This window comes from Tenrec ecaudatus, chromosome 4, assembly GCF_050624435.1.
Source record: "Tenrec ecaudatus isolate mTenEca1 chromosome 4, mTenEca1.hap1, whole genome shotgun sequence".
Classification (NCBI taxonomy): domain Eukaryota; kingdom Metazoa; phylum Chordata; class Mammalia; order Afrosoricida; family Tenrecidae; genus Tenrec; species Tenrec ecaudatus.
In genome coordinates this window covers 118,227,651-118,250,841 of record NC_134533.1, presented here as the reverse complement: position 1 = coordinate 118,250,841, position 23,191 = coordinate 118,227,651, and the positions used below count along the sequence as shown (strand labels likewise).

Below are 23,191 nucleotides of genomic sequence, written 5' to 3'. Positions count from 1 at the left end.
AGAAAGGTGAGGCGGGCGGCTTCTGTAAAGATTTACAGCCTCCCTCGGCAATTCAGTGGTCGCCATGCTTCGGGAGGAACTCCGTGCAGGCGATTGAAAAGGGTAGCCCTACTTGTCGCTCTTTTCTCCTTTAAAAGCCCTTAGGCCAGCCCAGATTTCCCAGAGGCTCTTTAGGCGGCTTCAAACTCCACCCCCGCTGTCTTCCGGGTCTCTGTCCAGACCGCAGCGTTTAAATCTCGCGCGCTTCACGTGCATTGGCTGCATCACGAACTAGTGAGCCGCTGCTCCTCCGCGCCTTTTTACCCGGCTAAAAGCCTTTCAAACTCGGCCAATCAGCAGGCGCTCTTCTCGGACCGAGGCGCGTCCCTGCAGGGTTAACCACAACCAATCGGCAGCCGCATTAGAGAAGCGAGCCAATCAGGAGAGGGCGGGGGTTGTGCCTCGGCGGGGTATAAAGCGGGCCCCTCCGCGCGCGCGGCAACAGTTGACTGCGGCGAGGAGCTGCGTGCTGCCTCGTTCCCTTGCGCTCCGTCCTCCAGCCAGTCGCTACCCCGCGCAGCATGTCCGGGCGCGGCAAGACCGGCGGCAAGGCCCGCGCCAAGGCCAAGTCCCGCTCCTCGCGCGCTGGCCTGCAGTTCCCGGTGGGCCGCGTGCACCGGCTGCTGCGCAAAGGCCACTACGCGGAGCGGGTGGGCGCCGGCGCGCCCGTCTACCTGGCGGCCGTGCTCGAGTACCTGACGGCCGAGATCCTGGAGCTGGCGGGCAACGCGGCGCGCGACAACAAGAAGACGCGCATCATCCCCCGCCACCTGCAGCTGGCCATCCGCAACGACGAGGAGCTCAACAAGCTGCTGGGCGGCGTGACGATCGCCCAGGGCGGCGTCCTGCCCAACATCCAGGCCGTGCTGCTGCCCAAGAAGACCAGCGCCACCGTGGGGCCTAAGGCGCCGGCGGGCGGCAAGAAGGGCACGCAGGCCTCGCAGGAGTACTGAGGGCCCCGCGCGCTCGTGGGCCCTTCGGCCGCCCTGTGCCACCACAAAGGCCCTTTTAAGGGCCACCGCAGCCCTCACGGAAAGAGCTGAGCCACGTCCGGGCCCGCGCCGGCCGCCCCTCCCCCGCGCATCTGCTTGCTGCCCCGGACCCGGCGGGGCCGCCCTTGGGGGCTCCGGAGCGGCCGCCTTGGCGCAGAGGCTGCAGACCGGGCGGCTCGGAAGGTGAATGGGGGCGGATGAGGCGGGCCCTGCGCCGCCGGCTCCCCGGCTCGGTGCCCGGCCGGGTCGTGACACTCGCGTCGCGGACGGCGTTGGAGGAAATCGGTCCTGCCTTCGCGCAGGTGACCCCTTGGCCGCCGAGCCACGGGGCTCACGACGCCCGCGCTCCATTCCACCCACGGCCCGGCACCCTTTGAGGCTGTGCCCGGCGGCCACTGGGTCGTGCCTGGCGCCGGCCGCGGCGAGGCCCGCCCGAACTGCAGTTGTCCGCTCTGCGGCCGCGGGCCCACGGAGCCAGAACCTTGGGTCCTGGAGGCGCTTCAGATGGACTCATTTTATTAAATGGTTTTCTTTTTTCAGAAATGTAGTGTTTTCATTCTGAGAGTTGAGATTGTGTTTTACATATCTGCTGGGGGAATTATATTTGGGGAATAATCTAGATTCTAGATCAAAGCTCTAGTAATTGGGTGAGTCACAGGATTTAAAATGAGGACTCGAGGCAGCCAGAAAGTCCCAGGGAAACTGGGCAGCTCTTCGTTGCTTAAGTGTGGAGTAAGTGGCTTGTACGTTTCTCATTTACACAAGGACACCCTTCAGAAGGGATTTATTAGTGGGTGGGTTACATGCTGGGCCTTGGGCTTCGTTCCAGAGGGGCACCCATCACTGAGGGCCTCCTCAGGGTCCCAAGGCCAGGCCGGCCCCAGGGATAACAGGGCAGCCACAGTGGAGTTCGGATGATCGCTCAGCTCGCAGTGCTGGATGGGGCACTGGGCCGGCCACAGGCACCCGTGTCATCGGGCCGCGCTACTGAGCCTCCTTGAGCTGCCGTGCCACTTCCAGGATGTCCTTGGCGCCTTTGCTCAGCAACAAGTTGGCCAGGCTTATGCCCAGGTTCTCCGCAGCCAGCTGGGCTCCCCGGGGAATGTGCCGGGCTGTGATGCCCACCAGCTGTGGGTCGTCCTCGGCACCATCGGACTAGGGAAGGAGTGGGGGGTGGGCAGTGAAAGATCAAGGTCTGAGGCCTCTGGTTTACTACTCCCCTCCCCACCCTCCAGGCTTGGTACCTGGGCTGTGACATCCACCGAGGCCTGCATGGTCTCTTGCATGCTATCGGACCCATCCAGACTCCACACGCCTCCGGTCAGGTACAGCTGGGAAAGAACACAGCTGCCTCAGCATATTCTGACAGGGGCTTGTTTAGGAACCTGGGTGCTCTGCCCTGCCGCTCAGCCTCCCTCACTCACTTGGCCATCCTTCATGGCTGTGTGGACTGCCACTGGCACACTGCAGCCTCCTTCCTGCAGAGAGGGGTTCTCCCAGTGAGCTCCAGGGGCCCAGACACAGACCCGCCCCCTACACCATGGCACACCCAAACACTTCATACAGAGCATTCACTTGCTGCCCCCAGCCCCCTCATGGCAGGGCTCCCAGGCAGTGCGTGCGGGCCCTACCAAATGCCTCAGGAAGGCCCGCTCGGCAATGCAGCGCAGCAGGGTCTCCGGATCATGTAGCACCTCCACCAGGTCCAGGAGGTCTTGGTCCTTGGCTCGAACTTCAACACCCAGGGCCCCCTGATGGAAATGATAGCCCAGGACATAAGGCCCTATATCTTTCCTCAACCATCCTGCCTGCTCCCCAGAGACCTCGGCCAGTGGCCTCCCTGTCTATGCACCCCAACCCACCCATCCCCCCCAACCTAGAATGCTTACTCTGGGGGAAGCAATGCAGAAGTTGTGATAGCAACTAATTGGTTAAGAACAAAAGGATCTTCAATGTGCTGCCTTTATCAGGTCCCACATACCTGGCCCACAGCATACATGCATTTCTCAGGATCCAGGATCTGCAAGGGCAGAAAAGGAGGGGATGGGGCTTCCAATCATACAGGAAACGGGCTGGGAAAAGTGGGAGTCTGGCCTCTTATCCCCAACCTTCCTGATCTGGGACTTGTCTTCCAGCTTGTGTCAGAGACAGGGTATCCAAGAGAGCAAGAAAAATGACTAACTGGGGAGAGAGGAGGCAGTGCCTACCTGTCCCACCCGGCTCTGCCAACCCATTCGCTGCAGGCCGGCGGCGGCCAGGATGATGGCGCTGAACTCCTGCTGCTCATCCAGCTTCCGGAGCCGGGTGTTGAGGTTTCCCCTCTGTGGGCAAGAGGCTAAGGACCACACATGTTGGACAGAGGGGCCCCTCGGGCTGCTCCCTCTGCCTGGAGCAGTCAGTCTTTCCCTGTCTACCAAGATCTCTCAATAACAACAGCTAACACCTGCACCTACTACAGCAGGCACTGTTCTAAGTACTTCCTCAATGCAAGAACACTTTGTTCTATTAAACTGGCATTCCATGATGGTCACCTTCCCTACATGATCGCTGAAGACAAATGTGTGCACAAGCAAATGTGGTGAACAGAGCTGATGGTACCCAGCTATCAAAAGATATAGCGTCTGGGTTCTTAAAGATAAGCAAGCGTACATCTAGCTGAGAAGCAACAAAGCCCACATGGAAGAAGCACACCAGGTGTCCATAGGATCAGGCATCAGAGAACAAAAATCATATCATTGTGAATGAGAGGGAGTGCAGAGTGGAGACCCAAAGCCCATCTGCAGGCAACTGGACATTCCCTCACAGAAGGGTCTCAGGGAGGAGACAAGCCAGTCAGGGTGCAGTGTAGCAATGATGAAACATACAACTTTTCTCTAGTTCTTTAATACTTCCTCCCCCCACTATCATGATCTCAATTCTAACTTTACAGATTTAAAAAATTTACAGATATAAAAAATGAGATGCAGAGGTTAAATATGTTTCTCAAGGTCACAAGAGCTGCGAGACATCTTTCCTGACCCCTAAGCTCATGTTTAAATATCCTCTGAGAGGCTTCTAGAGCATTCCCTACTTCTTCCACTGGAGCAGTTAATTTTGAAATTAGTTTTCACAAGAACACTGTATTATGTGGAAGCAAAAACAACATAACAGCATAGAAAACAGCAACGGCAGTACCCCCTGCCCCAGAAGCACTCACTGCTCAGAAGTCCTCCGCATTATCAGTGCCTGCCTTGTTGGCCTGTCTCCCTCACTGAAATGTATGTAACTCGCCCTGTGCAGGCCGAGTGTTATCTTGCTCACCCTTGTCCTCAGTGCCAAGCTCTGGGCTAGGGCTAATAAAACCTTCAAAGATTTTGAGTATGTGGATTGGTGGATGGAGAGGCTGACAGCCCACTTCTCCATGGGAGCCCTTCCCCAGTCAGGAATTTCAGCATCTTCTGGACCTTCCTTGTCTTCCTCCCCCATACCTTCTTATTAAAAGGATACAATGCTCTTGAACTCCAGGTGTGGGAATTTCTGATGCAGCTGGGCGGCTCTGCGGAGGGAGCTAGTTCCTACCACGCTGCTCCGAAGAGAGGGGTTTTAGAATGAGAGTTGACACCAGGCAGGTGCTCTTCCTGCCCTCTTCCTCCCACCCCTTGACCAGGGTGTCTCTCCAGACCCCGCTCACCTCCGCTCGGGCAAGGTTTCTAGGGTCTTCCCAACAAATTTGGGGTGGAAGACAACAGCATCATAGGGGATCTCCCGCCTGGGGGTGGAGGGAAGGACAGAGAAGGAGGGATCCATCAAGAATGACCTAATTCCCTCCCCGTAGCCAACTAGCTGGCACTCCTCAGGGCACAAGTGTTTCAAGGCATGGTGACTGGCTGAAACACCGGTGCTCTGACCCCACCCTGAGGCACCTTGGAAGGGCCTGGCCCTGGACTTCAGCAAGCTCACAGCCCGGACAAACCCTGTGGAGCACAGGCCTGTCCCCTCCGATACCACGCGGTGGCCTGGGGTTGGGATCCACCCAGCAGCCATGAACAGCATCAACTAACTGGCTTTTTCTGAGTTTTCAGCTGTGGTCACCACCCTGTAGGGCACGGAAGACAAGCCTGGAGGAGGCAGAGGGCCACACCCAAAAGGGAGAAGGGAAGATGACCACGCTGCCTACTAGGCGCCCAGGCCCCCTTCCTTGTAGGACTCTTACTTGCAGATCGCTCCAATAGTGAAGCCCGGGGGCAGCACGGTGGGTAAGTCCTTCAGGGAGTGAACGATCAGGTCCACTCTGGCGATGGGAGAGGGAAGGAGAGAAAGGGTCAGAACAGCAGGCCCACCCCTTCTTACTTATTCCTGACTCGAATCCCAAGACAGCTCAGGGTAAGTCGGGGAGCAGGCCCGCCCCAAACTGCAGACCCCTGGGTCTTGCCCTCCAGCAGGCCTGGCCCCTCACCAGCCTTGCCCTTGAGGCAGCCAGCCATATGGTTCCTTTTCTGTAGCCTACAAAAACCCAGTCACAAGTCCCTCCAGCCTCCCTAAGGGCCCACCTCCAGCAGCACCTGGCACCCAGGTCTGGAGCGCCCCGGGGTCCCTGCAAGTCTCTGGGTACACCCCAGGCTCTTGGCCTCTCACTTACTCATTCCTCTCTAGGGCGAGTTCCAGCTCCTTGGTAAACAGGCTTTTCTCCCCAATCTGCCGGGCAAGAACGAGGCAGAGTGAAGGACTGGGAGAAAGGAGAGACAGGAGGCGGGGGTAGAAGGGCTGGGTAAGCTGTGGTTACCTTGGAGAGGGCAGTATCAAGAATCTTGTCCCCAGTGGTGGACATGGCAACTGGGGAGAGAACCAACCAACCAAACAATCAATCAATCTAGCACCTCTGGAGCCCCCTCTGTGCCCAGAACGGTGGGCACAGAAGTACAGAAGGCCCAGGCCCCGCCCTTGGGAACTGTGGTCAAACACATAGGATGGGCACATTGATCCCAAAAGACTTCCAGCCTGGGAGCCAGAGCTGGAGAGGTTCAGAGGAGGAAAGAGCCCCCCAAACTGGGGCGGCCAGAAAGCGCTCTCAGAGCCAGGCTTCTGTCACCAGCAAAGCCAGGTGTGTTCTCCCTCTAGAGGCCCCAGGCTTCCCAGAGGACTCACCGATTTCAAACTGCAGGCCAGGGTATAAGGCTTTCAGCGATGCCACCACGCTGTCTGTCTGTATGTGAGCCAGCTGTGGACAGACATTTGGATGAGTCCTGATCTCCCCTGCTCCTTGCCCGAGGCTTGGGCCCAGGTAGGGACAGGGAGATTCTGGAGGGATCCGACTTCACACTGGGGCTGTGCGTTCCACAGAATGCACTTGCTGCTCCTCAAAGGGTATGATGCAGACACCCCTCCCTTCATCCCGGAGCAGTTGGGAACTTACCCTCCGGGCACCCCTCCTCACCCCTGGACTAGACTCACCTGGCTCTTACGGGTCCCCACTCGAATCACTCTCATCTTTGGGTTGTTGTCTTCCTGCCAAAAAAAAACCCCAAACAGTTTGTTCTTTTCGTTCCTCGAGCCCCTTGGCGAGAAGGAGACTCCCGGCTGGGGAGAAAGGAAGCTCCGTGCGTGCGTGCCCGTGGCCAGCTATGCCTCTGCGCAGAGAAAGAGCTCGAGACTGGGCTCCTCGCCCTCCTCCAAAAGCGGGATGCAGACACAGAGAGAAGTGATGGCTGCAGGAACAGGGCACCGAGTCCAGGCAGTTCCTGGTGGGAGTGCTGCTCACGGTCAGGTGGACACACAGATAAGGCCCATCAGCCTGGCCACAGGGAGGGTGGGGCTGCATAGGGGAGCTGGCGCTGAGTCACTGGAGGGACAGCCAGACATGCACATCTGACACATGAGTGGGATCCGAGGGCTACCACAATAAGAGTCCTTCCATCTGGCAGGAAGGCACGCAGTGGTGCGTGGTGCAAACAGTTCCCAGGCTCTGCTAACCAAAAGGCTGGTGGTTCAAGCCTACCTCAGGACAAAGGTCTAGAGACCTACTGCAAAATCAGCCGCTGAAATCCCTGTCCTGCACGGGTCTCCTCTGACTCCACCACTCAGCGGGCGCCCGAGGGGCCCGAACGGGCTCGTTTCCCCACCAGATGTGTTTCGGGCTGCGTGAGCTGGCACACAAAATCAATGCCTCGAATGTTCCCCGAGACCGAGAGGCCAGGCTGCCTAACACAGGCTGCCCTGTCACGCCACCTCCGATCTCACCAAGGAAGTGGCACAAACGTGCCAAGGACTCCAAGGAAAACGCCTCTTCCTCTGGCCAGGGCACCTTGCCCAGCAGGCAGCACCTGGGCTCCAGGGTCCCAGGCAGATGGCCTGTTTCGTTCTGGATCAGACAGGAGCCACTTTCAACTCTCCCTGTTCTGGGGCCTTGCCCTTTCTCCTACTGGGTGGCAGCTCAGGAAATGAACCTAACATCCCAGACCTGCTGGAGCCGACAAGCTTTTATGCTCGGTGGCTCTGCCCCTCACATTTTAGTCAAACTGTTCCATTAGGAAAGGAGCATTTACTGAGCAAGTTCCGCTGCCAGGCTGCTAACCAATAGATCCTGCAGGAAAAAGGCGTGGCAGTTACTTGCATAAAGATTTACTGCCTGGGAACCCCCCCCCCTCCCCAGGAGCCCTTCTACTCTACCACCAGGCTCCATATGTCATACCTGTCTCAAAGGCATGAGTTGGTTTGTATGTTATTTTAATGAATTTGGAAGGAATCCCAATCCTCGGGGCATGCATCTCTGTTTACCTGCCCTGGTATTAGGGTACAAAATCAGAACCAAATCAAACACACTGCCATCAAGTCAATCCTGACTCACAGTGACCGGCTACGAGAGGACAGAACTGCCCCAGTGGGTTTCGGAGACCGTATCTGTTTATGGGAGTAGAAAGCCCCATCTTTTTCCTGCGGAACTCGTAGTGGTTTGGAACTTCCGACCTTACAGACTGCAGTCCAATGCACAGCCCCCAGGGCTCCTCTTGGGGTATGAACAAGACTAAATCTCAAGTATGCCTTAAGGGGCACATTTATTAAGTCTGAAACAGGGCAGGGACAAGGCAAAGACCTATCATTCGGATGAGGGAGCCCATGAGCACGAGGTCATATGACGTCCACGTGTTTAGAGCCTTCAGTGAGACAAGGCTGGGCAGGCACAGAGCTGTCACAAAGGCATGCTTGGCAGTCCCACAGGTGGGACTCCAGAAGTAGGAAGGGGACCATGATTGGGACATAAACCAGACTCATGCTCCTCCCAGGCAGGGAGCTACCCGACTTTCTAAGGCCCTCTGCCTGAGAGCAAGAGTGTTCACAACCCTGGTTAAAGGTCAGACGGAATTCCCCAGGGACTTAATCACTTTCTGGAGACTGGGCTTTTGTGTGGATTTTGTGTTTTTTCAGTTATCCACAAAGTACCAGGTGCTCAGTACCATTTGGTACCGTACAGAATTAGCAAATTCTGGCTCTGAGTGGGGAAGGAACTGGCTCCGGGTTACACAGAATGTTGACAGAAAGCACAAGGTACAACCTAGGTTTTCCTATTCCTAATTCAAGGCCCTTGAAAGGTGGGCAAGGACAGCAATCCCACTTAGCAGCGTGCTGGAGTGGGAATGATAAGCAGCTGCTCCCCCTCTTTCTTATCTCAGGCTGGCAGTCGCCTCCAGGGACTTCGTGGTCTGAATCTGCAGCAGCCCAGAGTTCAGAAGCTGGCTGGGAAGCCGCACGGGCTTCCCGACCCACAGTAGAAACCCAGTGGCGTGGCAGGGCCGGCGAGAGCTTGGGCTCAAAAACACCAAGTCCCTTGCTACCGAGTCAAATCGGAGATGGGCGGCCCCCCGAGTGTCGGAGGGAGTGCGCCTCGGGGTGGACGGGAACTGAGGCCGTTAACGGACAGATGGCCGAGTGGCCGGCCACACTTGCACCATGGTGGTGCGCTGTGGTGAGGAGACTGGGGCGAGTGTGCTCTCCTTGCCCGATGCAGAGCGGGCATCTGCCGCGACGCACCGCCCCCGGCTGCGGCCCACCAGGCCCACTTAGCCGAGTCCTGGGGGGGGCTCACGCACAGCAGGAGTCCCACCTGGATCACCGCAGAAAGCGGGGCCCGCCTGGACACGTGCGACCCCGGGAGCGGCCGGCCGGTCCCCCGCCCCTCCCCGTGGAGGTCGCCGCGGGCCCTTTAAGAGCCAGCCGGCGGGCGGCCGACAGGAAGTGACGGACCCGCTCCTCCGGCCAATCGAAGACGGAGAATGGCGACCCAGGGGCCAATCGCTGCCCCGCGGCTCGCGAGGCGGCGTGGCCCGCGTCTCGGCTCGGAACTCACCGTTGTGGCAGCCGTGTGCCCGTTACCAGCCATGGCTGGGCTGGGGAGGCCGGCCGGCGCGTCATTAATGTCCTCGGGGGCCGAGGGAGGCCAGAGGCCGCGGCCGGCGCGCTCCCCGCAAACCCCAACCTCGACGCCCGGCGCGGGGCGGCGTCACTTCCGGGCCCTCCCCCGGCGGCAGCCCTTCCCTGGGGCGGCGATCGGGTTGCGACAGACTAGGCGTTGGCCCGCTCGGATTGGCCGGCCCCATGTGCCGCAGGCCTGCTTTGAGAGCGACCTTGCCCACGGATATACCCACGGACTGCCTGCAACGGCCGTCCTTCCAGCAACTCCTCAAAACCTCAGCTGCCATCCAGTCGATTCCCCTCAACCTATCGGGCTGGGTAAAACTGCGCTCTTTATGAAAACAGAAAGCTTCCTCTTTCTCTCGCAGAGGGGCTGGTGGCTTTGAACTGCCGAACCTGCCGTTAGCAGGCCAACGCTTAATCAGGACCAGGGCTCTGGACAATTTTCCAAGGAGAGCCAATTAAGCAACAGTTAGCCCAGGACCCTGCTGTCAAGTTGATTATAATCCTTAAGCAACCCAACAATAAGTATTTCTTAGGGTTTCTGAAACAGAAGGCACCCTCTCTTCCTCTCCAGGCCAGTGTTCAAGCCGCTGACCTTTTGGCCCCAGCCCCCACACTTCACCCACTGCACCTCCAGATCTTGCCAAGGGAGTAAATATATACTCGTCTAGAAATCGAAGATTCTAAAGTGGTTGGGAGGTGGGGAGTTCTGCTTTGGGGGCAGGAAACTTATGGTGTGAGTGGAATGATGGGAAGTTGGAGGAGGAAGAATGTGAAGAGGGTTGCACAGCTTGACGGCCATCAATGCCACGGAACTTTTCGACATATAGAAGTTGTTGAGATGGTGTATGCTTTTATGATGTGCATTTTCACAAGTGGGAAAAAGTGAAGAAGCGGCTCTTGAGCAGGTCACCCAGCATGGCCCATAAACCAGACTCATCTTCCTGTGATAGAGGCATACCAGGGGGTTTCCTGAGGGCTGTTTTTTTTTTCAGAAGTAGGTGGACTCTTTGGCAGCACACCTGAGACTCAAACCTCTGACATTTAGTCAGCAGCAAAAAATACCCTCTAGAGCGAGGCCTCCTCCAGAAAGCTCGTGCCAGTCCTTCCGCTGGCTGTGGAAGGGCTGCTTTTCTGACCTTCCCCTCCTCTGTTCGCAGCTTTGCTCCAGTGGAAGTAACAACTTGTTGATTTTAAAATGAGGGACCTGGTTCAGAGGTTAAGTGTCATGCCGAAGACAAGGACTTCAAAGTGGCTGTGCCAAGACGGTAGTGTTACAGGGTCATGGCCTCTGTACAAGTGCTTTCTCCGTGTGAAGTCCCCATGTGCTAACCACTGAACGTCCTTTGTGAAGAAGACCGCTGTACAAGGTCAGGTGGTAGAACCCCCAATGCCAGAGCAGTTAAGGGTTTCGCCGTTGGAGTCAAACAGCAAACTCAAGCCAGGCCAGCTCCTGCCATTGTACTGAGGCGCTACCGACTGCATCGTTTGGTCTGACAGGGACCACCACGCCCGTTACTGCCTTCCATGGACTCCATCCCACTGGGGCAACTTCCCGACCTAGGCCAACCCAAGACCCACAGACACCTAGCAGCACAAACTGCCGCTAACAACTACAGGAAGGAAGCTCATTTCAATAAAGGGCCTTTCAGCCAGCTGCTAAGGAGCCCAAGTGGTGCAGCAAGTTAAATTATGGGCAATCAGAAGGTTGGTGGTTCAAACCTATAAGCTGTTTGCTCTGCTAGCGAAAGATTAGGCAGACAGCTTCCATAGAGCAGTGGTTCTCAGCCTTCCTCCTGCCGCGACCCTTTCATACAGCCCCTCATGTGGTGGGGACCCCCAACCGTAACAGTATTCTTGTTGCTACTTCATCACTCATTTTGCTACTATTGTAAATCGGGCAACCTCTGTGAAAGGGTTGTTTGACTCCCAAAGGGGTCTCGACCCACAGGTTGAGAACTGCTGCCAGAGACTTACAGCCTGGGAAAGCATACAGAGCAGCTCTGTTCCATCAGGAACCGTCAGAATCACCTCGATGGCAGTGGGTTTGGTTCACCTGTTTGTTACCTGGTACCAGATACAACAAGACATAATCTAGCCAATATAGGAAATGAGGCTGAGTCACATGCCCTTCCAGCAAGGGAAGTGGGGCTTCTTCCCACTTCCGTGGGAGGGCAAGTGGAACTGTAGCAGGACAGAGGGAATGGAGTACATTATGCAGTAGTTAAGAATCACCACAAGGCCCCCGGCATAAATCCTTTAGCCCCTGAATCATTATTTTATTTATAGCCTGGGGGAGCAGGGACCCAAGCACAGCCTGGTGCTCTATGACGGGCAGGGACTACAGCAGTGACTGTCCGCACTCAGGGGGTGCCCTCCCTGCTAGTCTGGTGTCACCTACACGGCTCAGAATGGTCAACAGAAGCATCTTGGGCAGCCTGAACAAGAAGCTGGCAAAGGAAGTGCCTGTTAGTCCTGAAACTAAGGAGTCCAATCGAGTGAGGTCCTGGCCCAGCTGTCCGCCTCCACCGTGATCACACTCCTCCCCGCAAACTGCTTAAGTGCCCCGCTTGGAGGGCAGGAGCAGGTCCCGCTGCAGCCCAGCCTCCAGGCTTGAGGGCAGTCTGGCTGTGGGAGGGTCGGTCAGCAGAGTCAACTTGTTGAAAACACCTCGGCCAAAGTAGTCGGCAATCACGGAGAAGCTGTCATTAGAGCACTTGAGCTGCGGAGAGGGAACGCAGACTTCAGGGGTTCATTTCCCAAACGCTCCCACCCCACAAACCCGGCAGAAGAGGACAGAGCCCTCGCGTGCTCCCGCACGGCCCACTCAGCCCACCTGGTGCTGGAACTGGTCATGGAGGTCTCGTTTCTGTTCCTGGGCACGGATCATGTCCATGACCTTCCGGTTTTCAGGGAGACAGGTGGGGCAGTCGGCATCGCTTTCTGAGTAACTCTCAAAGCAGTGTTGGTGGAAGGAGTGGCCGCACAGGAAGTGGACGGAAGGCAACTCCAGGGCACTGTTGCAGATGCTGCACTTGGTCTTCTGGAAAATCTTAGGACTGGAGACAGGCAGAGAGGCCAGCAGTGAGGGAAGGGCCAGGAGCCAAGTGGGGAGAGAAGGCGGCTGGCGGTGATGAGACCAGGTCCCCAAAATGGTTTAGTGAGAGCAGGTATACTCCTGCAACTGTGGGGTCGAGGAGCAGATGGACAGGTAGAGCCATAAGCCTTGTCTTACCATCCCAAGGGGATCCTTGAGTCCAAAGAATCTCTGCCTGCTCACCGCCAAGTCCAGGGAGCCCGGAGGGACGGAGTTTCTCTCTCATCTCAAGGACCATTAAATTGTCTTTTGGGTCTTTACTCGGGTGTGACCCTTTCAAAAGGCCTGTCCTGGGTTTTGTGTTTTCAGTCAATAATAACTCTGACCACACTCTCCTCCTCCCAATACCCTTCCCCATCCGTGTTCTCTTTAGGACTCATCACTAGGATTTACTCCTTGAACATGTATGTGTGCGCCTGCCTCTTCCGCTACAATGCAGTCAATGCGGAACGGATACACTTCCTCTCCCATGCATACTGTACAATGCGAAGGACACAGAGGCTTAAGCGTAGGGTTTAACGCCTAGCATGCTGCTGTCCGTCGGCATCCAGTTGATCCTGCCGCCCAGCAGCCCAGTGCATGCAGCCGTGCCCTTCCAGAAGCAGCTCAGCAGGCCTCGCTTCTGAGGTGCCTCTGGGTGTTTACACCAGTCAGGGCTCCCTCTGTCTCTGGCAAATACTTCTAATATCCACTTTCTGCATTCTCTAAACAGGATTTTCTCCTTCAAAATGGCTTCCCACAGCAACGCAGATGTGCACGCAGACCAGGTAAAACAAAGGAAATCACACAGGACAGCACCTGCTGCAAGTGCCCTCCAAAGCCCAACAAGTCCTGGCCTCCGCAGCCACCCAGTGTCCGGCCTTCCTCATGGAGCTGCTCAGACACGTCAGCGATATGGTCTGGGAAGAGTGCGTAGGAGCCCCGGTGGCGCAGTGGTTGTTTGGCTGGGATCCCAAACTCCATTCAGCAGCTGTTCCAGGGGAAAAAGACAGGGCTTCCTCCTCCTGTGAAACTCACAGGGCAGCCCTCCCCCATCCAGTAGGGCCACGGAGCCGGCACTGGCTGGATGGCAATGGGTTTGGGTTTGGAGAAGAGTAGGTAGTACTCGTGCAACTGCGGGGTCGAGGAGTAGATGCTCGGGGAGACAGACTGAGTATACTGGAAGGGAGAAGGCGCATGGATATGCACATAGGTGACACAGGACCCTTGGGATGTGTGTTCACTGCTGCTGCCAATATATCCATGAATGTGGTCGAGCAGACAGGTGGCAAAATTAAGGAAATGTCCTACGGATAACCAAGCATCGAGTGACCACGTTGCTGGGCCTAGAGGATCAGCCTATCGTCCCAGGGATACCAAGATCAACTGGCATAGGAATAACAACTGTTCCCAAAGACAGTATTTTATATTCTGATCTGGTTACATAGCAACTGGGGTATCTGAAGCTCATGAGCAACCAACTAAGGTACAACTCTGGCTGGCTCCCGGAGCAGAGTGAGAAAACTCAAAACACATGGAAAAACAGTCCAGTGGACTAGCGGATGTCTACAATATCAGTCTCCAAACCCTGAGAGCAGAACTAGCTGATGCCTGGCTCCCCCGCCCAGCTGCTCTGAAGAGGATCACATTCAAAGGTCCTGGAAGGGGGAAGGAAATGTGGAACAGAACTCCAGATCACAAGAGAGACCAGGTTTACTAGTTGGATCAAGACTGGCAGAACCCCCAAGGCTAAGGTCAAGATACGAGCTCACCCCATATTAGCATCATCCACCATTAAGATCAAAAGGGCAGCATGTACCCAAGAACAAAATCCAGAGGGCGAGGAGAGGAGGAGGGCTGGATCCAGCAAACGCCGGAGGAAGCGGGCTAAGTGACAGCGCTGAATTACTGCGTATGGATTGTTGACGGAAGGTAAAACTACGTCCACGACGTAAACCCTCACTCAACTCACAACACAAAGGCTTGTTAAAACAGGCACGAACACCCTGTGAAGAACAAGGTTATCCCAGGGGACCTCGATACAGCTGCACACCCTAGTACCTGGCCTTGAGCTCCTGGATCTCCTGGCGGATGCGGGTGGTCTCCTCCCGGTATCGCCGCACCCGGAGCTCGTCCTGTGCGATCTGCTGGCTCTGTTTCTGCAGTTTCTGGACCAGGTAGTCCTTGATGACGGACAGGGTGGCAGTGGAGTTGTGGGCCAGGGTCTGCACCACTGCAGTGGGGGCCCCGGGAGGAAATGAGATAGTGCATCAACAGCACCCTCCGGATCCCCACCCCGACTCGGTCCCCCACGTACCTAGCAGGGGCGGCATGAGGTTCTTGGTCTCGATGTGCTTCAGCACCGCCGCCACGTACTCCTTGCAGTCCTCCTCTTTGCGGGCGAAGTAGCTGAGCGCCTGCTCCCAAAGGGAGGGCTCCTGCTGCCCGTGGCGCTCGCACACGGAGATCACCTGCCGGTACTGCTCGTGCTGCATGTGGTAGTGCATGATCTGCTGGAAGCTGCGGCAGGGGCAGAGACACGCCTCAGAGGCTGCCCTGGAAAGGGACCTGGAGCCCCGGCCCTGGCCCAGCAAGGCCCCCTACTCTTACAGCTGCCCCTGCTCGTAGAGGTACAGGACCCCATCCTGGAAGTCGTGCATCTGACACAGCACCAGGGCCTTGTCAAAGACACTGGCGAAGCGCCCGCTCTTCAGCAGGGAGATGGCCTCGGCATGGAGCTTCTCTTTGACCTAGGAAGGAGGAGGGGAGAGCTGCTGGACAGAAGGGAAAATCCCAAGTCAAGCCTCGAGTCTCTGTAGCCCAAGGGCTTCTTCATGGAAAGGGATCACTTAGCCCCCAAGGGTGAGGCGGGACTGGTGGCTGCTAAGGAATGCACCAGAAGGGTCTTTTCTCCAGCGCTGCCCAGGGCCCAGGCCAGGCCTCACCTGCGGGTCTTTCTCATGGGCCCAGTTCTGTAGCCGCAGCTCCAGCAGTGTGTCATAGATGCCCTGAGGGGAGTCGGGCTGCACTTCACTCATGTGCTCCAAGAAGGCCTTCAGCTCTCGAGGGTTGTTGGCGAAGATCGGGATGAACTCCTCAGAGTTGGCCTGGGAAGGCGAGGCAGGAGAGGGGAGGGGAGGGGAGGAAACGGAGTGAGTGAGCTTAGTACCCCCGGGTCCCCTGAATGCTCCTTGATGACCCAAAACTCTTCTCCCACAAGCCTTACCCTGCAGGTCCCAGCATCCCTTTCGCTTCGGCCTTCCGGGCTGGGCCGATAGTCTGTGCAGAGCCCCTTCAGCAGCTGGGTCGTCTGCTCGGGCACGTGGTGCATGAGGGTCTTCCCATAGCGCTTCATGTTGCTCTCTGCCTGCTCAAAGGGCAGCTTGCCGATGTACCGAAGGGCCTCCTGGTAATTCTGTGCAGAGGTACAGGCCAAGTGAGCCCTGTCCCCAGGGAGAGTCTAAAAATGCAGGCAGCTCTGCCCAAGTCCCAGGCCCCAACCTTAATGTCCTCCAGCTGGATCTTCAGGTACCACTCGTGGTGTGCATGGTTCTCAGCCAAGTAGAGGGCGTGGGAGTAGTAGCCAGCCTGCCGGAGGACCTTGATGGCCGTCTCCACATCAAAATGCACTTCACTCTCGCTCTTTGTCTGCGGGGAACGCCAGAGTCATCCACCCCCAGGTGGAGGGAAGGAAAGGAGAAGGCGTGCTCACCTGAGCCTCACACCAGTCTTTGTGACAGACTGTGCTCGCGAGAAGCAACCATCGAATGCAGCACCTTCTAAAGGCCTGCTGCTTCACACATGCCACTCACTCCTCAAAGCCATGCTCAGAAGCCGGGTTACTCGTCACCTCATTTTACATATAAAGAATCTGAATTGCAAAGACATGCGGTAACTTGACCAAGACCATGCCCCAAACCAAACTCAGTCAGCAAGTTGATTCGATTCATGGTGACCCTATAGGACAGAGTACAACTGTCCTGTGGGGTTTCAAGATTGGAGCGGCTGGTGGTTCTGAACTGCTGGCCTTGTAGTTAGCAGCCCACCTGGTCACCACTGCCCCACTCGGGTTCCTCCTCTACCAAGACCGTGAAGGTAGGAAATGGCAGAGCCTGATTTCAAGCCTGGGTAGTGTGGCTCCAGAGTCCCTGCTTGTGAAATACTCAGGCACTCTGCCTCTCACAGATGTCTGACAAAAGTCAGCCACTGTCCTCTGCCCCTGCCTCGACTCCTTGCAAACACGGCCACCTCCGTTGGATGAGCTACCACGGGAAGGCTGGCACCACAGAACAAGCAGGGAGACTAGCTGGGGCAGCTGTCCCTCTTCTGTGTCCAGTGTCATGGGTCCTGCATCCCTTCATAAGGCCACCTCCTTCCTGTCCCTGCATCCAGCCCTGGTGGAGCGATTTCATGCTGGGGGTGGGGCTCGAGGAGCCCTCCCACCACACCACACCTTGATGAACTCCTCCAGCTTTGAGCTGTCCTTGAGTTTGGTGTAGCAGTTGAGCAGCAGGGTGGTGTGGTCGGCATTGGCCAGGGACTGCCGGTGCAGGGTCTGCAGGTAGGCAGTCAGGTTATGGATACGCTGGGCATCCAGAAACTTCCGGATCACATAGGATGGCTCCAACTTTCCAATGGTTCTAGGGAGACAAGTGCATCAGAATCAGGGCACTTCCCAAACTTGAACGGGCAGAGGAGGCACTTGCAGAACTTGTTCAAACACCAGTACGGTTTCTGAGAGATTCTTCTGGCTTTATTAACTAACTCCTAGTCCAGGGGGTGTGGCTGCTCCCAGACTGTGTACACACCGAGCAGCAAGGCCCCTCAACACTGACTCAAATTTGGTTGAAAATTGGCATTCTAGACAGAGGTAAGCTGGGTTCCTTCCAAACCTTTACGAGGGCAAAAATGCCAAGAAAAAGAACGAGGGGAATGAAGTATGGAATTAAGATATAAACATCCTTGTCTATTTAAGGAAATAAGTTATAATGAATATTAAAGGCCAAGCTAAAGCTTAAAATTGGAGGTACTCATCAGCTCATTTGAGAAGCCCTGGCGAAGTGGTGGTTCCAAGTTGAGCTGCTACCTGTACGGTCAGCAGTTCGAAACCACCAGCCGCTCCTCAGGAGAAATGTGAGATCTTCCACTCCTGTAAAGAGTTACAGTCTCAGAAACCCAGAGGGGCAGTTCTACCCTGTCCCACAGGGTCGCCATGAGTGGGAATCAGCCCAATGGCAGTGAGTTTGGTTTGGTTCATTAGTTCACGTGGACGGTCCCATTCTAATAAACTATCCTAACCTGCCATTCGGAGGACTCCAAGTTTCTGCAGAAGGCACACTCCTTGTGGAGATCAGCCTCTCGCCCGGCCTGCCCCTGCACTCAGAGCTCTCAGCCCAGTGCTGCAGACTGACCGGATGTACTGGTGGACTGCCCCATCGTGGTTGCCCTTGCTGTAGAGATGGTCCCCATACTGCATGAAGATCTGGGCCAGCCCATCACTGTCCACGTGCTGGCTCTTGGCCAGGTTAATGGCCATCTCAAATAGGTTCTTCTTAAACAGCATCTGGAAAGGGAGAGGCAATCAGAGAACTGGGAAATGCCATCCTGAGAGGGCACATCCTAGAAGGTGCCCACAGCACACCATCTAGCTAGACCAAGCGCAGGCCTGAACCTCCTAGCTTGCAGCAAGACCACTCTCGCCTCACCCGCAAGGCTCTCTGCAGACAGAGGGCGCCAGTGGCCGCTCTGGCTGCAGGCTAGCAGGCTGTTACTTTCCTCTAGGCTGCCTCCCAGCCCTTTACCTAAAGTCCACCCCAGAGAGGCCAAGTAAGATGAGGACCCAAAGGGCAGGACATCCTGGCCAAGGTGACTGAGGGAGCTTCTTCCGGGGTCTGCGGGCAGCTTGGGGAACCTAGGGGCCTTGCCTCCAGTTTGGTCTGTGTGTCCTTCTCCTGCAGTGCGTGGACCCGCCCATCCCGCGTCAGCACGTACAGGGAGCCCCACTCAGCAAGAACATCCACTACATCCTCAAAGACGGCGCTGTAGGCGATGAACTTGTTGCACAGGTCATAGATGTTGAGAAGTTGCTTGTCGGAGCTCTGGGAGTCCCTGCTCGTAAACTCTGACCTGCGTGGGGAAGGGAAGAGTCCCAGTTATCTGTCTCTCCGCTTGTCTCAGCGCCCCCATCTCCCATCACATGACGCTGTCGCAGCCCGTTCTACCCAGAACAGATCACCTCTCTGACCCAATAATATGCAGCCCTGTGTGAGACGTGACGAAGAGAGAACGCGGAGACCTGATCAGGATCCAGTAACTGACGCGAGCGGATGAAAATATGAAGAACATCCACATGAACAAACTCACCGGCACCTCAAGGGCATCAGACACTGTGCCTGCTACTGAATGAAGACCAAGTACTACTTCACGGGGGGTGGGGGGACTTCCACCATGTGGAGACTCACCCCGTGTCCCCTCTCAGGCTAACCCAGCATGCTCTCGCCCTCCCCAGTCCCTTAGTCCTCTACCCAATTTGGTGTGATGACAGGATTGTAAAACAACGAAACAACAAGTCTCAATTCCTTGGAGTATCCTAGCACATGGGCTACCCTGGCATTGGCGGCTGCAAAAACGCCCATTTTCCAATGAAAACTGTCACAAGAGCTGGTTGACAGGATCCAGGCAGTAAGATCTAAAAGCCAGTAAATTCTGGGGGACAAGTTCAGCGCCCCCTGCCTCTCCCTTCTCTGGTATCCTTACTTGGGTGAAACCTTCCGGTCACGTGAAACGATGACAAGGTAGCCTCTAAACCAGTGAGCAATGAGCTTCTGGCCCTCAAAGGCGAAGCAGGGCCCCCGTTCATCAGGCTGGTACAAGTAGACACACTCATCCCCAGCCACAATGAACTGCAGGTCCTGAGAAGGGTCACTTAGGGCGGAGCAGCGCAGCCCACAACCATGGGTATCCAACTCCACACGCGGGTAGTCCTTCCCAGAGACGACGTAGGACTGCAAGAAAGCAGAAAGGGATTACCAGGCAGCAACCTTGGAGGAGGACGCGTCTAAAAGCCTTCAGAAAGGGACCCCCACCTCCACATTGGCTTCCTCTTTTTGCCTCTGAACACTCTTTTTGACTTTCCCTAGCTGCTCGCCTCTTTTACTCCCCATTCCCTTGAATGTGAGCGTCCCTGAGTGATGCACGAAGTCCATGTGCTGAACTGCTCGGTGGGAGGTTCAAGTCCACCTGAAGGAGCCTCAGAGGAAAATTTTGTCGATCTACTTCTGAAAAACCCCAGGGAGCACAGTTCCGACACACAGGGGTCACCATGAGTCAGAACGAACTAGACGAAACTGGCTTGGTCGCCATTCAATAGAAGCAGGGCCCACACTTTCTTTCCATCTCTATGTGTTGGCAGACGCTGTCCAGCGGGTTCTGGCTGACTCATGGCGACCCTGGGCACAACAGAAACACCGCCCAATCCCAAGCCATCCTCACAGCTGTCCCTGGGCTGGAGCCCACCAAGGCAGCCACTGTGTCAACCCATCTCCTTGGGGGCCTTCCTCTTTGCTGCCCCTTCACTGTAGCAAGTACGATGTGCTTCTCCTGGGACAGGTCTCTCCTGGCCACATGTCCAAAGTATTAAGACAAAGTCTCGTCATCTTTGCCTCCCCTGTACCAGCAGTACTTGACACAGGGATTCTGCATGCAGCCGAAATGAAATGCCCTTCTACTGCTCTGGCCAAAGAGTGTTCCCGAGACAGCACCCATGTGTGCCAACTCGCGGGCATGCATGGGCAACACAGCAAAGCACTGCCAAGTTCCCCGTCACCATGGTTATGTTGGAGCCTACCATTGCAGCCACTGTGTCATCCACCTGGTTGAGGGGCTCCCTCTTTTTTGCTGACCCCACTTTACAAGCACATCCTTTTCAGTGTGCTGACCCCTCCTGATAATGTGTCCAAGTCTCACCACCCTGCCTTCTAAGGAGCATTCTCATACAGATTTCGTTGCTCTTCAGACAGTCCATAGTATAGCCAATATTCTTTGCCAGCACTGTAATTCAAAGGTGTCAGTTTCTCTTCGGTCTTCCTTATTCATCGTCCTGTTTTCACATGTATATGAGGCCACTGAAATTACCCATTTCAGTGCACTTAGTCTTCAGAGTGACATCTTTGCTTTTTAATAATTTAAGGAGCTCTTTTGTAGCAGCTCTGCCTGATGCAACCCATGGAAGACTCTTACAATTTAGGGATGGATATATGCAACTGATTCAACATCTCTTAACAAGTTAGGCAAAAAATTTCACATCTTCCTACTATAACCCGAGAGGTCTTTCCCTAACTTTGCCCTGTCTCCAGAGGGAAGAAATACAGACAGTAAACAGAAAAATGATACAAGGCTACATGGTGAAATAGTAAGCATCCCACTTCTCCACTGAGGTCCTTACACCAGACCCCTGAGCAATAGGAGACCCCTTTCCTGCCTGCTCCTGGTCATACCTGAACATTCTCTGTGGTCACAACAAACAAGTGAGTGGTCTTTCCTGCTTGGCGAAAGGACAGGCCAGTGATAGGATAGCTGCCCTTGTGTAAAATCTGGGTCTTGCTATGGCGGTCCCGGGTGATGTCGCCTTTGTTCAGTGTAACACTTCCATCAGTGAAACCTGCAGGGGAGCAGGCAATAGCACTTCAATGAGGCTGAAAATTTCAAGAAGCACAAAAGAGAAAAAAGACCACTGCAGGCACTCAAAGGAACGACAGCTTTCTGACAGCAACCTTCTCCGATGAGGACCAAAATGAAGAACAAGAAAGCTGGTACTCACCAACTCTTCTTCAAAGAATAAAATTAAGTGCCACCTTGTGCCAAATTCTAAAACCTCAAAGGCCTTAATTTAACATGAAAATAGTCTCATGGAAACAGTGTAGATGAGCTATAGAAGCTACTCCAAAAACATCGGAAGAGTGTTAGCTTTGCCTTCTTTCTGCTTACCGATGGCCATGAAGTTGAGATTTTCATGAACAGTCAGACAAGACACGACAGTGGGCTCTGTTCCCGGGATGGCAGGGAAGATACGTGTACAGAGAGGGTTCCCCCCATCTCTCTTCTCCAGGTTCCAGATTTTCACCTGTGGGCCAACCAATCTCAGGAGTGTAAATGACAGTCATCCTCCAACAACCATTCCCAGCCGGCCCAGCCTTCACCATCTCCTTCCTGAGACTCACCAGGGGGTTGATGCCCTCTTCATCCTCACCAACAGATGCTAGAATATTGTGCTGCTTCAGCTGGTACAGGTGTGTCACCCGCAGCTTGTAGGCCTGAAAGCCTGTAAGCTGTAGGGAGCGGGGCAGGAACCAGATCTGACCTTCCATATGTGCGGGGCAGTTAAGGAGCAGCCTCCGTCCCAAGGAGAGATACTTAGAACCAAGATAACAGCATTCACCCCACACCAAAATGAAACTCGTCATCAAGCCAATTCTGACTCCAAGTGACCCCTACTGGACATGTCAGAAGGACCCCTGTGGATTTCGGAGGCTTCAAATCTTTATAGGAGCAGAAAGCATCAGCTTCCTCCCCTGGAGAGGCTGGTGGCTCTGAACTGCTAACCTTGAAGTTGGCAACCCAAAGCAAAACCCACGATGCCACTCCATGTTTGCTCAATGGATGAGCTCGCATTCACACAGCTCTTCATTTCTCAAGAATGCGTCTACATATCCCGTGGGCCTTCCAACCTCACAAGACAAAAATTTGAGACCAGAGTTTAGTGGCAGCAATTTGAAGAACAAAGCAGTACACTTCCGTCTCGCCTCTTCTTCGAAATTAATGGAAGGGATGAGGACTTCTGTATCTTTTACACTCATCTTGCCCCCCCCCTTTTTTTTTTACTTTAAAGATCTTTAAAATAATCTTATAAAACTGGCATTTGCACTCCTTTTACAAAACAGTAGAGCTGCCCCTGTGGATCTGAGACCGTCAACCTTTAGGGGAGCACAAAGCTCCCAACTATCGCCAACGGAGCGGCTGATGGGCTCCAATCGCCGACTGTGAGGCTAAGTCCCGCAGGTGACCCCTCGTCGCCAGGGCTCCTTAACCGGAGCCACAAGGAGAGCAAATGACTTGCCGAGTGACCACAGACAGAGCACCGGGCACGCGGTTCACGGGCAGTGGCACAAACCCCTCGGACGGGCAGACCGCCTCCTTAAGGAGCCGCGGGCGCAGACAAGCTCCGGAGGAAGGATATCGCCCAGGACCAAATTCCCTCGACCCGAGTCGCAGACCGTGATGCCGGGAGGGAGGCAAAGGAACTTGGACGCAGCGGGTCCCGCGGCAGGTGCGGCCACAGGAGCGGCTCCATCACTGCCCAGCGGCTCCTTCACCAGCTCCTTGTCGAAGAAAACGAAGCGCCTCCACTGCAGGTAGGCCGCCATCTTGGCCAGAGGCCCCGCCTCTGCTCGAGAGGTCACGTGGGCGGCGCCGGCGGATCACGTGACGTGGGGCGTCCGCTTCCGCGTCCCCGGCGGCGGCCCGGACCGTGCGCGCGCAGGCGCGCGAGCGCCCTCTCGCGGCGGGCGGGGCGTTAACTGCCGCGGTGGCTCGGTGGGCGAGCGCTGGCGGGTCCCGGACAGGTGGGCAGTCAAAGCCAGCCGGCCACTCCACGAGAGAAAGAGGTGGCGGTCAGAGAAGTGGCCTCCGCGGGACCCTG

At 55.8% G+C, this 23,191-nt stretch overlaps 3 protein-coding genes across 4 annotated transcripts; 1 reads left to right on the top strand and 2 right to left on the bottom strand.

The window, feature by feature from the left end:
- The first annotated feature begins 463 nt into the window (after positions 1 to 463).
- H2AX (H2A.X variant histone) lies at positions 464 to 1,574 on the top strand. Its single transcript, XM_075546702.1, has one exon. The coding sequence runs from the start codon at positions 561 to 563 to the stop codon at positions 990 to 992; it is 432 nt and encodes a 143-aa protein (XP_075402817.1). The 5' UTR covers positions 464 to 560; the 3' UTR covers positions 993 to 1,574.
- Positions 1,575 to 1,779: 205 nt separating this feature from the next.
- HMBS (hydroxymethylbilane synthase) lies at positions 1,780 to 9,527 on the bottom strand. Of its 2 annotated transcripts, none has more exons than XM_075546699.1 (14): positions 9,352 to 9,527; positions 6,462 to 6,515; positions 6,156 to 6,228; positions 5,794 to 5,843; positions 5,650 to 5,705; positions 5,224 to 5,301; positions 4,702 to 4,779; positions 4,518 to 4,593; positions 3,239 to 3,352; positions 3,013 to 3,051; positions 2,663 to 2,782; positions 2,456 to 2,509; positions 2,276 to 2,362; positions 1,780 to 2,186 (listed from the first exon to the last, which is right to left on the bottom strand). In XM_075546699.1, exons 1-14 carry the CDS (start codon positions 9,382 to 9,384, stop codon positions 2,016 to 2,018), a joined length of 1,083 nt encoding a protein of 360 aa, XP_075402814.1. In that variant the 5' UTR covers positions 9,385 to 9,527; the 3' UTR covers positions 1,780 to 2,015. The 2 variants fall into 2 exon arrangements, with proteins under 2 accessions (XP_075402814.1, XP_075402815.1); XM_075546700.1 differs by lacking the exon at positions 9,352 to 9,527 and adding an exon at positions 9,109 to 9,218.
- Positions 9,528 to 11,670: 2,143 nt separating this feature from the next.
- Positions 11,671 to 22,939, bottom strand: VPS11 (VPS11 core subunit of CORVET and HOPS complexes). The gene is made up of 16 exons (XM_075546695.1): positions 22,730 to 22,939; positions 21,714 to 21,862; positions 21,481 to 21,616; positions 20,991 to 21,154; positions 19,252 to 19,499; positions 18,420 to 18,621; positions 17,907 to 18,058; positions 16,949 to 17,135; positions 15,997 to 16,143; positions 15,722 to 15,910; positions 15,441 to 15,602; positions 15,106 to 15,245; positions 14,813 to 15,015; positions 14,557 to 14,728; positions 12,256 to 12,478; positions 11,671 to 12,141 (listed from the first exon to the last, which is right to left on the bottom strand). The coding sequence occupies exons 1-16, from the start codon at positions 22,914 to 22,916 to the stop codon at positions 11,977 to 11,979; spliced, it is 2,826 nt and encodes a 941-aa protein (XP_075402810.1). The 5' UTR covers positions 22,917 to 22,939; the 3' UTR covers positions 11,671 to 11,976.
- Positions 22,940 to 23,191: the final 252 nt, after the last annotated feature.

Coding starts and splice junctions, on each gene's coding strand:
- H2AX (XM_075546702.1), top strand. CDS start 561: ATGTCCGGGCGCGGCAAGACCGGCGGCAAGGCCCGCGCCAAGGCCAAG.
- HMBS (XM_075546699.1), bottom strand. CDS start 9,384: ATGGCTGGTAACGGGCACACGGCTGCCACAACG. Junction 4,780..5,223: donor ACTATTGGAGCGATCTGCAA/GTAAGAGTCCTA, acceptor CTCCACCCCCAG/GCGGGAGATCCCCTATGATG. Junction 2,187..2,275: donor CGGTGGATGTCACAGCCCAG/GTACCAAGCCTG, acceptor CTCCTTCCCTAG/TCCGATGGTGCCGAGGACGA.
- VPS11 (XM_075546695.1), bottom strand. CDS start 22,916: ATGGCGGCCTACCTGCAGTGGAGGCGCTTCGTTTTCTTCGACAAGGAG. Junction 21,155..21,480: donor TCTCAACTTCATGGCCATCG/GTAAGCAGAAAG, acceptor GCTCCCCTGCAG/GTTTCACTGATGGAAGTGTT. Junction 15,246..15,440: donor CCCATGAGAAAGACCCGCAG/GTGAGGCCTGGC, acceptor CCTCCTTCCTAG/GTCAAAGAGAAGCTCCATGC.